Consider the following 15,011-nt stretch of genomic DNA (forward strand, 5'->3'; position numbering starts at 1 on the left):
TTATTCTCATGGCTGAATACTATTTCATTGTATATATTTTACCACATCTTAATTGATTCATTTGTTGATGGACTTAGGTTTTTTCTAAATCTTGGCTATTAACAAATAATGCTGCATTGACCATAGTGCAGATATCTCTTCAAAATAACTGTTTTCATTTCCTTTGGATGTATACCGAGAAGTAGGGTTGCTGGATCATATGGTAGTTTTATTTAAAGATTTTTGAGCAACCATCATACCATTCTCCATAGTGGCTGCACCAATTTACATTCCTACCAACAATGCACGGGTTCCCTTTTCTCCATATCCTGACAAATACTTGTTATATCTTGTCTTTTTGATGATTGCCATTCTAACAGGTGTGAGGCAATATATCATTGTGTTTTTGATTTGCCTTCCCCTGATGATTAATGATGTTGAGCACTTTTACATGTACCTTTTGGCTGCTTGTATGTCTTCTCTGGAAAATAATCTGTACACATACCTCATTTTATTGTGCTTTGATTTGTACTTCCCAGGTATTGTTTTTTTTTTTTTTACAGATTGAAGGTTTGTGGCAACCCTGCATTAAAAAAGTCTCTAGGCATCATTTTTCCAACAGCATTTGTTCACTTCATGTCTCTGTGTCACATTTTGGTAATTCTCACAATTTTCAAACCTTTATTGTTACTATATTTGTTATGTTTTTATGTGTGTCTTTAAAGCTGAAGCAAGTCTCTTATAGGTAGCATCTAGTTGGGTCTTGTTTATTTTATCCATTTAGCCACTCTTTGTCTTTTGATTGGAGAATTTAGTCCATTTACACTTAAAGTAATTACTGATATGTCTGAACTTACTATTGCCTTTTAGTTGATTTCTGGTTTTTTTGTAATCCCTTTGTTGCTTTCTTCCTTTCTTGCTCGCTTCCTTTGTGATTTGATGACTTTGAATCTTACTTGAGAGTTTTTTATTTGTTTCTCTACAAATACTATCTCCAAATAATAAATCATGTGTAAATAATAATTTTATCATCTTCCAAGAAATGGGGCTTCTATTATAATTATTTAAGTATGATGCTAACTGTTGTTCTGAAGTGATCATTCTTTTTCTTGTGAAGAAAGTATCCTTCTATTCCCACTTTATTGAGTTTTTTAACAAAAGGGGGAGTTGTCCCTGTATTTTATTTTATTGCTGAGATGTAAAAAATTTAAGATTATAGACAGAAAAAGGGAGAATTTTCCTAAGAAAAATACACTTGAATTGCTTCCACAGGTAAAAACTCAGATGAAAGCTAATAGACAGTAAACTTGATAGAAAACAAAAGTATATAATTTTTTTACTATCTTACTTCTTGATTGATTTCTTTTAGAGCTAATGCTTGATTCTTAATCTTTCTCACTTCCTTCCCTAAACTATTATAGCAAAAAGTCGATGGACTTTCTTTTCTCATTTCTACTTTTTACACTAAGGAATCCCTTGAGATGGGTTGTTCTCCACTTTGCCACCTATGTTGCCTAGATCCATCACTGTTTTGAGTAAATCATGGTCTTATTCTGCATAAAAGCAATTTTTTCATTTTTATATTAGCAGACCTCAAAAACAGAAATTGACAGTGTTTTTTAAATGTTATTTTTTAATTCTTAATTCAAAGTAATTTTGTGTTATTGTAGAAAATTTAGAGAATATAGGTAAGTCGACTGTTAATTTAAAATAAATCCCATTAGCCAGAGATAACCACTGTTTACACTTTGTGGCTATCTCTACAGTCTTTTTTTTTTTTTATGCACACACACACACTTCTTAAAATAAAAGTAAAATCATACTATACATGCTGTTGGAATCATGAACATTTGCCATAGCATAAAATATTTCTCTAGTACATAATTCTTACATACTGTATACCACTGAGCAACTGTATCATAGTTTAACCATTCCCCTCTATGTAGACAGTTATTTCCAATATTTTTAAGTGGTGCTTTTTAGATTAGCCACTGAAGAATGTTAAATGACCAATTCTCCCTTCCCTGATTACTTTTCTAAAGGTATTTTTCTGGCAAATTCAGGCAATAGAAGAACTTTATTGAGTCAGACAGACCCTAATTTTTTAAAATGAAGTATAGTTGATTTATAGTGTTAATTTCAGGTGTACAATGTAGTGATTCAATATTTTTACAGATTGTGCTCCATTTAAAGTTACTACAAAATAACGGCTATATTTCCCTGTGCTGTATAATATATCCTCAGTGCTTATCTATTTTATACATAGTGGTTTGTATCTCTTAATCCCATACTCCTATCTTGCCCCTCCCTCTTTCCCACTTCCCACTGGTAACTACTAGTTTATTCTTTGTGTCTGTGAGTCAGTTTCTGTTTTGTTGCTTTCATTTGTTATCTTTTAGATTCTACATATAAGGGATAACATACACTATTTGTCTTTCTGTTTGACTTATTTCACTAAGCATAGTACTCTCTAGGTCCATCCACATTACTGCAAATGACAGGATTTCATTATTTTCAATGGCCAAGTAATATTCCATTATATATATATGTGTGTGTGTGTATGTCTCTGTGTGTGTGTCTGTGTGTATATACCACAACGTCTTTATCCATTCATCTGTTGATGGACACTTAGGTTGCTTCATATCTTGGCTATTATAAGTAATGCTGCTGTGAACATTGGGATGCATTACTTTTTTTGACTTAATGTTTTCATTTTCTTCAGATAAATGCCCAGCAGTAATATCATATGGTAATTCTATTTTTAGTCCCCCATAATGGCTGCACCAATTTACATCCCCCTCAACAGTGTACTCTGGTTCCCTTTTCTCAGCATTCTCACCAACATTAGTTATTTGTTTATTTTTAATGGTAGCTGTTTTGTGTGAGATGTGAGGTGGTATCTCACTGTGGTTTTGATTTGCATTTCTCTGATGATTAGTGATGTGGATCATTTTTTCTTGTGCCTCTTGGCCATCTGTATATCTAATTTGGAAAAAATGTATATTCAGGTCTTCTGCCCATTTCTTAATCATGTGGACCATGAATTTTTATCTTGCTCTGCAACATACTAGTTGTATGACCTCAAACAGGAATAACTGATATAAAGTACTCTTGCAGAGTAGTCATTTCTTGATTCCTTTTCTTTCCCTTTTCAAGTATTTACTCAAGTATAGTGCTAGCCTTGAGGAACTTTGTGAAGACATTTTAATATTCTTATTCCCGAGACAAAACAGAGACAACTGATTTTAGTAAACAACTTTTGACTACTAATATTCGTTTTCTAGTTGTCACTTTTTAATGTGTTTTTTTCTTCCCCCTCTCTTTTTCTCCTAGAGATAAGATTTCAGTTTCCACAGCTGACTGGAGTGCTTACCCTTGCTTTCTTTATTCATAATTGCATTATCACACTCTTAAAGAACAACAAGAACCAAGAAAACAATGTGAGTAATTACCTGAAGAATAGACTTTTGTTACTAGATCTTAATATTTAAATTTAAACCATAAAACAGTGATCAGCAAACTTATTCTGTAACGGTTTAGGTGGTAAATACTGTAGACCTTGCAGGCCATGTGGTTACAACCACCCAGCTCTCCTGTTGTGTACATAAAAGTAACCACAGACAGTATGTAAACAAGTGGATGATGGCTATTTTACAGGAATACCTTATTTACAAAAACAGACAGTGAGCCAGATTTCACCCATGGGCCAGAGTTTGCCAACCCCTGCTGTAGAGCAATTACAAAAAAAAAAAAGATGTATAGCTAATAGCCAATAGTGATAATAAAATCTTTAAAAATACCAAAGTGATCTAAAAGAAGACAGGAAAAAGGAAAGAAAGACTAGATGGGACAAACAGAGAATAAATAGGAAGATAATAGATTTAAACCCAATCATATTGATAATTACATTATAAATGGTCTAAGTACTACAATTAAAAGATAGGGATTGTCAGGGAGAGGGTATAGCTCAGTGGTAGAGCATGTGCTTAGTACACGTGAGGTCCTAGTTTCAATCCCTAGAACCGCCATTAAAAAATAAATAAGTAAACCTAATTACCAACCTCCCCCCAAAAAAAACAAAAAATAAAATAGTTGCTTAAATAAAACTATAAATGTTTTTAAATAGGAGAAAAAGAGAAGAAGAAAAAAAAAAAGAGTAACCACGGAGGGGGGAGGGGGGCGTGAAATGGGGATTGTCAGTCTGATTAAAAAACAAAACCTAACTATATGCTATCTGCAAGAAACTTCCTTTAAATGTAAGGATATACCATGCAGACACTAAACATAAGAAAGGTAGAGTGTTTATTTTAGTATCAGACAAAGTAGACTTCAGAACAAGGAGTATAGCCATAGATAAAGAGGGATGTTATATGATGATCTTTAGGGATCAATTCATCAAGAAGACATAATAATCTTAAAAATGTGTGCACCCAATGACAGAGTTTCCAAGAAAATGAAACAGCAGCTGTCAAAACTGCAAGAAGTAGACAAATCTATGATTATAATTAGAGATTTCATCACCCCTCTGTGAACAATTGATAGAAGAAATAGAAAATAAGGATATAGAAGACATGAAAAACACTGTCAATCTACTTGCTCTAATTGACAGTTATAAAAGTCTTCTCTCAAACAGCAGAATACACATTCTTTTCAAATGCACAAGAAGCATTTAGCAAGATAGATCATATTCTGATTCATTAAACAAATCACAATAAATTTAAAAGGTCTAAAATCATACCAAGTATGTTTTTTGACCACAGTGAAGTTAGAAATCCATAACAGAAAGAAATTTGGGAAATTGACAAATATGTGGAAACTAAACAAAATACTTCTAAATATTGAGTCAAGGAAGAAATCACTTTGAGATTACTGAAAGAAGATGCAACATGCTAAAATATATGGGGTGTAGCTAAAACAGTGCTTAAAGGGAAATTTATAGCTGTAAGCACCTACATTAAAAAAGAAGAAACCTCAAATCAGTAATCTAACCTTCTAACTTAAGATACTGGAAAAAGAAGAGCAATTTATAGTCAATTTCTGATGTACAGCACAATACTTCAGTCACACATGAACATACATATATTTGTTTTCATATTTTTCACCATATGTTACTATAGATATTGAATATAGTTACCTGTGCTATGCAGTATGAACTTGTTATTTATCTATTTTATATATGTTTGTATCTACAAATCTCAAACTCCCAACTTATTCCTTCCCATCCCCTTCCCACCCCATTTTCATCTTTAGTGTTATCTGGTAACACACATCTGGCATATTACCTGTGAATGGTGTTGCAATTGAGTAAACCTGGATTTTCCAAACTCCCTAACTTGGTAACCTTCTAATTTAATTCTCTTCATGTGTAAAAATAGCATTATTTGGTACCTTCCTCTCAAGGTTTTAATCCTAATTAAATATTATAAAACAGGAGAAGTGTTTAACCTGCTGTGATGTATAGTAGGGGCTAGAAATTTTTAGCTCTTCTACCTCTCTTACCCTTGCTTTCCTGACATTTACAGACTGTGGTTCTTTATGTTAACAGGAGAAGATATCCTCCCCTTCAGATTCTTTCTAGTGCCTTTAAACTTGTTTTGAAATGAAACATATTAACTCTTCTCCAAAATTTCTTCCCTTGATAGTAATAAATTAGATTCCCAGAAATACACATAACTGAATCACATCAATTCTTTCTTTCGTTCTCTCATCACTACACTGGATTTTAATGTTAAAAGTGGCCTTTTACCAAGGGTTCATGGTAATACAAGAAAGCCATGTGCAGAGTGTTGCTTCATTGTTTTATAAGAACTGTAATTGGGATATTCTTTGTTAGATTGTTCAACATCCTTTATATAAAGATTGTGAGAGAATTTTCTGTTTTCAAGTCTAAGAAAATTTCTCTTAATGAACTCATTATTTGGCAATAAGGATCATATAACTATTCTTGTTTCTGTTTTTGCCATAACTTTTGGAAAACTTAAAAGATTAGGTTTTCTTATTTTCTGTGACTTTTCTTAGGCAAAATGTATTTTCATAGTTTTTTTCTTTCTCTGTATCCCTCACACTTTAGATTTGATTTTTATCCTGGAAATGTTTAGTCTTATTGTGCTTATACTTTTGTCATAAACAGATTTAAGTCTTTTGAAGGAATAGAAAGAAAAATCTTATTTATCCTAAATAAACATTTGGAACTTTACTATGTAGAGGGAAAATTGAAGATATACTTTATGGCCTTTATTTTTAAATCCCTTTCTCTTCACAAATTTCCTGACTCATTGCCACTTGAACTAAGCTGCCTACCACAAGTTTTAGGAAGTTTAAAGATATGTGGAAGGAGGAAGCACTGTTTAAACTACTCTTCATAAATTTTTACAAAGAAATAAAACACTTTAATTCTCAATGTTTCTGATGTTTTAAATTAGTGTACTAAATTAATATTAGTTTTACTATTTTTTTCATTGCCTTATACATTTGTAACTGACAGTGAGAGGGTTTTTAATGTTTTGACAAAAATTGTCAAACATCATGGAACAATCTTAATTTTTCCCATCGATTATTATGATTGCACTGCACGGTCACTTTTTTTTTTAACAACTGATAATCAATTTATTAAAGCATCTGCAGTGGTGACTGCAGCTGCTCAGTACTGATGGAAGTAATGCTGCTTAACAGCATCTGAAGGACTGTGCAAGTCAATGAATCGCTTATGGACTCTCATCAAGAACCAACTTGGAAAATCTTAGAGTCTTAGAACAATCACCTCAAGGAGTTTTTCTTGTAGTGACTCTCAGAGTCTTGGTTGGCATCTGAACTGGTCCTTTCACTTTTAGATTCATTTCCTGTGTGCCCTTCTCCAGGGATTTTATGTTGTGGCTGGTTAGTAATTCTCATTCAGTGAGGTTTCACAGGTGTCTTCCCAGTACCTGCAAGCTTTGGCTGCAGTGCAGCTTCCTGACTGACTTATTACTGAGATAGCAAACAGTGGTGCGGCAGGAGCAGGAACAAGTCATCCCCAGCTGTGCTGTACCTGTGAAGGCATTTTCCTCTAAAAGGTGTCCAGGCACTTTCACAGTCTCATACTTCATGAAAAGAGAGGGCTGTCTATTCTTAACTTTGCTTCTGAAAATTCTTAAGTAGAATTACTTTTCTGGAAATTCACATCAGTTTATCTGGAGGTGTGCATTCCTCATTGTGAGAAGCTCAGGACTGGATAGAGAGCTGAGAATTTCATGGTCCCCCAAGGACGTAGGAAGAGTCCTGCCTTTCTTCCTAGAACATTCAGCGGGCCTTGAAATCTGTATTTCATATGTAAATACCATAAAATGTATTCTCATTTCTACTAAGTTTTAGGACTAACACTTTGTAGAACTAGTATGTGAGATTCAGCTAATAAAATTTGACTCAGCTTTTGTCACTTGTGGAAAATATTTTTTAAGAAGACTTAAAAGTTTAAATGGATGATGTTTTCTTACTGTCTTAATTGAAACTAGAATATGAAGTGTAGCCCAGCTTTCAGAAACTCAGTTATACTTCATGTTAATTGCTTAAAATATTAATAATTAACGATAAGCTAACATTTATGATCCGCCATGTGTCATCAAAATTCTAAACACTTTAAATACTTGTAAATATTTACAGTTTCCTTTTGATTATACTGAATTGGCTTATGTATTTGCATAAACTAAGCTAAATAGGTACTATATTCTGAGAAAAACTTTGTCATTTGATTAGTTTAATGATTATACTTTTAAGCAGGTTTCAGTAAGTAATTTGACTCATAAGGTTCTTGTTAATATTGTGATACAATTTTTTTTGATGTTTAAGTCAGAAAATGTAAAGATTGTCTCGAACTCTTGATTCTTAATGTTGATATTGTGTTAGTCATTCAGAGATGAGTTTTTAAAAAGTTTGAAAATAGAAAAGAAGATGAAAGAATAGAAAGGACTTCATTCTCTTTTATAAAAAGTATAATTGGATCTAAAGATGTTTGTGAAGGACAGGGAGGCTCCTATCCTAAACAGATATGGTGATCAAATTTTCCAGGTTTTCCAATTTTCACTTATTTCATGGATTTTTTTCCCACTAAACATAATTTTTATATGTATAACTAAATGAGATATAATTTCTATTTTTCAAAGGCATATCTTCACCAAAAAAAAAAAAAGTAGAGTTGAAGATCATCCAACTCATTCCTTATCATCAGAATATATAGTCTTATAACCACCCTGACTATATGGACTAACCTCCTGGTGTTTCCTCGTCATGTTTGAATCAGAACCTATACAGTGTTTTTTGTTTGTTTGTTTTGATTTGCCTATCTTTATTTAGTTTTATACCCTGCTTAGTTCTTTAAAAATGATTTGAGATGCCTTATATATTAATTTATTTACTTTTTGCTTCTTATGAATCTGTGTAGTTTGTTTAACTATACATCAGCAGAAGTTTTTATGTAAATGTTCGGGGTAGGTCTGTCATCTTTTTCGTAAATGCACCACTGGATGGTATTTTCACTATCAACAGTCTGTGGAACAGATTAGAAATCATATTTGAGAAGCAGAAGGTGCTCCACATCGCCTTGTGCCCCACTGTAAACCCAGTCCTCATTATGAGTTGCCATTCTTCCTGTCATTAGTTTTCTGCTGCCAGCCCTGCCAGCCATTGCTCATCCGTGAGGCAGAGTAAGTTACCTCGTTAGTGTACAGGGTACTTGGCACATTACTAGCTCATATGGTCACTTGTGTCCATTTTTAAACATTTTTTATTTTGAACTTCGTTTTCTAAAACAGTTTTTTTCCACCCGTTTCCATTAAATAGGCTTTTAAGTGGCTATATCTCTAGGCTTAGAATAGTGGTGGCTTTTATTCAAGCCAGAGAATAGCAAAACCCACATGTGTGCATGCTATTCATAGGTGGCATGTTTCCCAGGACCATGCTAAACCTCAGCTGCTTTTATATTAAAATATCATTTCTGTTCATTATTTTCTGATGAAAACAGATATGCAACTCTTGACCTAGTTCTTTTGAATGTACATTTGGGCTACTATGAAATAGAATTTTTCTGATTATTGTATTTCTCTAGTATTTTTCTTGCATCTATATGTATGCTTTATTGTATCCTCTGTTACTCACAACTTGTAACCTCTCTTTCATTGTTTTCTTTGCTATTGTTTATTAACTATGACACATATATATTAGAAACTGGTTAGATCTCCATTGCAGTATTTAGGGGCATACAATTTGGAGCCAGAAAGTCTTTGGTTTGAATATTAACTTCCCCAACTATTCACTTTGTAACCATGAGCAAATCTTGTAACCTTGCTATACTAACTAACATATATAAAATGAAGAAAATTATTGTACTTACATTAAATGAGATAATATATGTAATGTGCTTTGCACAGAGCCTAGTACCTAGAAGCACTTAATATTTGTAGACAACATGGTTATTTTTATCTACATTTACTAAGTTCCTGCTATGTGGCAGATATTGTCCTGGGTATGAAGGATTTAAAGATGGAAAAGACACAGTCTTTGTTCTCAGGGATCTCATAATCTAGTAGTATGGACCAAATTAGATATAGAAAAATTAAAATATCAACATGATAGGAGGACTACTACCTTTGGCTACTTTTTGGGTGTTGAGGGACATTTTCTCTCCAGTAGAGATCCTCATACCATGAATATAGATTCTTCTATAATAAAAATTAATGACAATGACAATATAGGGTAACAGATGCTATATTTCAGATATGTATATAGTGCTATAAGAACAGGGAAGCAAAAGGGGAAAACTCTTATAGGGAAGGCCCTGCATCTTAGCCTTTTTGTCTTCATCAGATTTTCCCCAGAGTTTGCTGAGGTACACATCTTTGCAGGAAGCCTAACCAAAATAATGTGCAATCTCCATAATCCAGGTTCCTGTAGTTTCATAGGCCTGTCCACTGCTTAATTTAGATATGGAAATCCCTGGTTTGTTTTCAAGCTGATTGTCAACTTAGACCTGACCTTTGAATTTCTCATAGTTTGTTACTTGCTTTTTAAGTCAATTTATCAACACTAAAGTTTATAACTCTCTACTATTGCTTTAGCCTGTTTAAGAAGAAACGTTTTCCCCAAAATCAGAAATGTTCCCTAATATCAAATGTCTGTTGTTTGTGTGTGTGTGTGTGTGGTATCAAACTAAAGCAAAATGTGTATAATTTTTTTCTTGTCTGTTTTCTTAGCTTTCAAAGTAATTTGTGTTTAAAATGAAAAATGAATAGGGTTATTCCCATAATTTAGTTGTGCTGAATTGTTTGGCCATAACTTTAGTGGTGATGGAGACCAGATTTATGAGTTGCGGGATCTGTTCTGTTTGGATCTGACAGCTGGCTGCATTAAATATCTGGGAGCTTTTTACTTTGCATGGGGATGGGAGGATGGGAGGTTGGGAGGATGGGGAACAGCAGTGGAAGAAAGCAGTCCACTTTATTTAATGTTCTGCATTTGTTTACTGGTTCCAGTCATAACATTGTGCAGCTGTTTGAACAGCTGCCTTTTGATTTCCTTTTGTTTACTATTTAGGTTTATTAAGCTTGTCTTTAATACCTGCTTACTGTCTGGTCTTTAACTAACTTTCCCTCTTAATTAAATATATTTTAATGTATACCAGTCTCTTTTGGTCTAGGCATGCTTTGGTGATTTAACAAGTTAATTCACTAAAAGAAAATTTTTAATTCTGCAGGTCATACAGAAATTGGCTTATTCTTGCTTTCTTGTTGTCCCTTAGCTTTATTATTTTAGTATTTAGTATTTGTTTATTTTCTTACTGTCCTGGAGTACATAGACTAAGCTACCTGTTGGTAGACTTAGGAAGTTAACATAAACGGTGATTTAACATGATTGAAATTCTGACTTAATTTCAAAAGGTGTCAAAAAAAATGGTCAGACTAGTTGTAAAGTATGTGAATTTTGTTTTAACTACTTTCCCTAAACAGATTGGATACCTCAGAGATATTACACAGACACACAGACACACATAAAGGTCAAAAAGATGTATCTTCTATTTTTTTGGTCAGTCTTACTAGTTAGTCTATTCAGGCATACTTACTAAAAATTTCTTCAACATTGTGGGAATTTTATTATCTTTTTGCAGGTGAGGGACTTGTCCATTGCTTATGTGCTGGTGACATTAACTTATCTCTATATTGGAATCTTGGTTTTTGCTTCATTTCCTTCGCCACCATTATCCAAAGATTGTATAGAGCAGGTAAGGCACTGAGTACCCTCTCTTTGTGATTGTTTATACTTTCATATCTGCAGAGCAAGCAAATACGATACAGTAGCAAAATATATTACCAGGCCGGCCTGGATTTGAATACCATCTCTACTGTTTACTGTACATGTGAGAATTTAGGTACCTTCCTTCTCCTCTCTGCGCTTCAGTTTCCTCTTCCATTAAATAGTATAATACATACTCCATAGATTTTTAGATGGACTTCCTGAGAAAACCTACTGCATGCTGGCACCTTGAGGTACTCAAATAAATGATTCCTATTATATGCATAGTATTTTTGTATGTGTGGAGAACTTTAACTAGTTGTAGTCTTGAATTTATAAACCCTCCACAGAGAATATAGTCAATTCCCTTATTTGGATCTGGAAGTGTCCTGAATAAACTGGTGTCTTAGTTCATCAGTCCCTAATAATAAGTCTGACACTCATTTTGGTACAGTGTGGCAGGCAGCAAAACAAAGAAAGACTATGTGTTTAAAAGATGAAAGGAGAGACAGGAAGAATAAAAGAAACATTCTTTTACTAAAAGATTGCCATAAATAACATTTTGTTTGATTTGCCCTGTCATAAACTTAGAAATAGTGTAGTCTCTAGTTTAATGTAACTGAAGAATTTCTTACCAAAACATAGCATTCACAGGTGATTTTCTTTCTAGTCAGAAGAAATTTCTCTAATAAAGTGTAGTAGAGTATATAATGTGATTTATTACAGATGAGTTATAAAGACTATTTCAGCGTAATAGCATTAATAACATTCTCATCTTTAGAAGAGAAATAGGTTTGAGTTACTGCTATTATGATAGCTTGAAATGTTCTCTTGATTTCCTTGGTTCCAGAAGTTCTTTGGAAGCTAAATGTTTGCTGAAAATTCCCCTGATGTGAACAATCTCATAGAAAGCCCACTCCCTTGGGAATAAGGATATCTGTGGTATTTGTATTTGAAAGGAAAAAAAATCTGAGTGAATAGTTTTTTTTTCTTAGATGCCAAATGAAAATGGAAAAAAGAGTCATGAAAGGAAATAGAAATAAATCATTTTCTATTTATTGATAGGCTGTACATAATAATGATACTAGGTGATAGATATAATCTCACCTTGTTCTGTAATCTTTTCTTTGAAAGTGCTGCAGTTCTTAAGAGGAGGAAAAGCAAGAGAACTATTGAAGATGAAATGCATTGAATTAGCTATTTAAATATATTAAAACAAATTTATTCTTGAACCTTATAGAGCAGGTGGTGAAGGACAAGTTTCTCTTTATTGTCATTTCAGTGTCAAATCAATTGCAGACTGATACTTTTGTAAAATAGAATAAAAATACAGCAATGTCAGATTTCTGTAAGTTTCCAAACACGTTCAATTTCTGTACTTATTGAAGAGTAATACTTAACAGTTCGTGGACAGTCCACAAACCACAATTTGAGTGGCACCTGTGTTCAAAATAAGCAAAAAAATCCATTTTATAAATTTGTAGATACTGAATTTGATTTGTAACATCACTTTATTGTCTTTCTTGGATTAGAACTTTTTAGACAACTTCCCTAGCAGTGACATCCTGTCCTTCATTGCAAGGATATTCCTGCTGTTCCAGATGATGACTGTGTACCCACTCCTAGGCTACTTGGCTCGTGTTCAGCTATTGGGCCATATCTTCGGTGACGTTTATCCTAGGTAAGGGCTCTTCTCTTGACCAGCAAGATGTGCCAAGCAACAAATGACTGGGCAAACAGGTCAGTTTAAAATGTGACTGATCCTTTTGCTATAAAAAGTTGCCTAATGAAAATGGTTACTAAGGATAGATCACTGGTGTTCTTTTCCCAGAAGAGCTTTAAAAATAGAAGCCACTCCCTTGTCCAGAATGATTTAAAGTTAATTCCTTCCTGTGTAGTTATGTTAGCTCTGATACCAGTTATATTTATCTTATGATTTAGTTGCTATTAATCTTCTCTTTACCAAGAAGTTAATACTATATATAGTACCTGTGTTGGCTAATAAGAAGCAGCTCTTCTATTTTAATTATTGGTTATTAATATTTATTTGTATATTAACATTCATGCAGTTTTACATAAAAGATAATTGTTTAGGATTGAAGGTGAGATACATAACAAGTTTAAATTCTTATTTTCTTCTATACCTATTGCTGTAATTTTTGACCTCTGGTTGGTGATGGAGGAGTTGTGAGTCTTTTTGAAAATCTATTCAAAGCTAGCCACCTTCATCCAAGAGAAGTTTCCATATACGGCTTCAGGGTTTCCCTGAAACTTCCTTGTGGACACCTGGTTAACTCCTACTCTTACACTGAATTTATTATAGATTAATTCTAGTAAAAAGTACCTAGTCCTTGTCACCTATTTTATTAGGAATAAATGATTTTAAGTAAATAAAACTTTTGGATAAAATCTGAAAAAAATTACATTTACAGTAACCAGCTAAACAAGTGGTCTTAACCAGTTTGTTTGAAGTGAACTTAGAATCTTTCCCCTTATTAAATAAATGGTTGTAAATATGTGGGTTTAAAAACAAAAACTTTTAAAAGCAAAAATCAGGAGTTACCAGGTCCCTGGCATTGACAGCAGCAGCAGCTACAATTCTCACATTGGATTTCAGTAAAAATAAGATTCTTGTGTTTATACCCCATGCTGTATTTACATGCACCAAAATAAAGTATATACAGTGAAGTCAGAGATGTAGAAAATTCTAGGTAAATGCATTATTCCTGTTTTCTGCCATTATTTTGCGTGGTGTTGGCTATTCAAATGTTTTTTATTCTTATAAAACGTCTGGAATTTCTCTTTGTGTTCACATTACATTTCTTACCCTACTACCAAGAACACATTATCATTTATCCTACAGTTACAAGTACTATACAGACTGCATACTTTGGAGCATACTTTTTGGTTTCAAGACCCCTTTATACTTTTAAAGTTTATTGAGGACCCCCAGGAACTTTAGTTCATGTGAGTTATATCCATCAATATTCAACATATGAAGAATGAATACTGAGAATTCTAGAAATATTTATTAATTTCTTTAAAAAGCAGTAAAACCATTACTTGTTAACATAAATAACACATTTATGAAAAATAACTGTTTCCAAAAAACTTTTTTACATTTACATTTCAAAACTCTTCAATGTCTAATTTTCTAGTAAATAATTGGATTCTGCTGTCTTCTGCATTCATTCTGTTGTAATGTGTTGTTTTCATTTAAATATATGAAAAAAATCTACCCTTCCATAGACACATAGTTGGAACAAGAAGGAGTGCTATTAATAGCCTTTTCAGATAATTGTGGATATTCTTCTTCGATATTATGCCAAACCTTGACAAGTGGCAGTTTGTTCAAAGTTAGTTGAATCCAAAACTAAGTTACATTAAAACCCACCGGCCTGCCTTACACTTTGGCTCTTTTACCTCTGCATGATTTTGTAACATCAGGTTTAGTCATTTGGAAAATACTGGTTCACTGAGTTCTGTATATCTTCCAGTGTTCACACACTTCATTATATAAAGTCAAACCCACATTCATTATATCACAACCAATTTCAATATAAAAGTCATTAAATATTAGAAAACTGTCCAGCTCTCATGGTAGGAAATACAAGCTCTCCAAAATTCTGATTTTACTTGAAAGCTCAAATTTTGTCGTTGGCAACACATACTACCAGTTGTTTTCCTTGAAGTGATAAGATCATATCATGCATTAGCAAGGAAATGTCTGTCAAATACCCAAGTCTGAAGAACCATAGTTTGTTTGCCTTTCA

At 33.1% G+C, this 15,011-nt stretch overlaps 1 protein-coding gene across 10 annotated transcripts in view; it reads left to right on the top strand.

Moving 5' to 3' along the window:
• SLC38A9 (solute carrier family 38 member 9) overlaps nt 1–15,011 on the top strand; it is a 79,747-nt gene that overhangs the window by 60,975 nt on the left and 3,761 nt on the right. For 9 of the 10 annotated variants that reach the window (XM_006206001.4, XM_072958690.1, XM_072958693.1 and 6 more), the window contains 3 exons: nt 3,313–3,419; nt 11,114–11,227; nt 12,771–12,919. In XM_006206001.4, coding sequence (XP_006206063.2) covers nt 3,313–3,419; nt 11,114–11,227; nt 12,771–12,919 — 370 coding nt within the window. Of the gene's footprint in view, nt 1–3,312; nt 3,420–11,113; nt 11,228–12,770; nt 12,979–15,011 lie in introns of all 10 variants that reach the window. The other variant, XR_004188966.2, reaches the window with a different exon arrangement.

Source organism: Vicugna pacos, chromosome 3, assembly GCF_048564905.1.
Source record: "Vicugna pacos chromosome 3, VicPac4, whole genome shotgun sequence".
Classification (NCBI taxonomy): Eukaryota; Metazoa; Chordata; class Mammalia; order Artiodactyla; family Camelidae; genus Vicugna; species Vicugna pacos.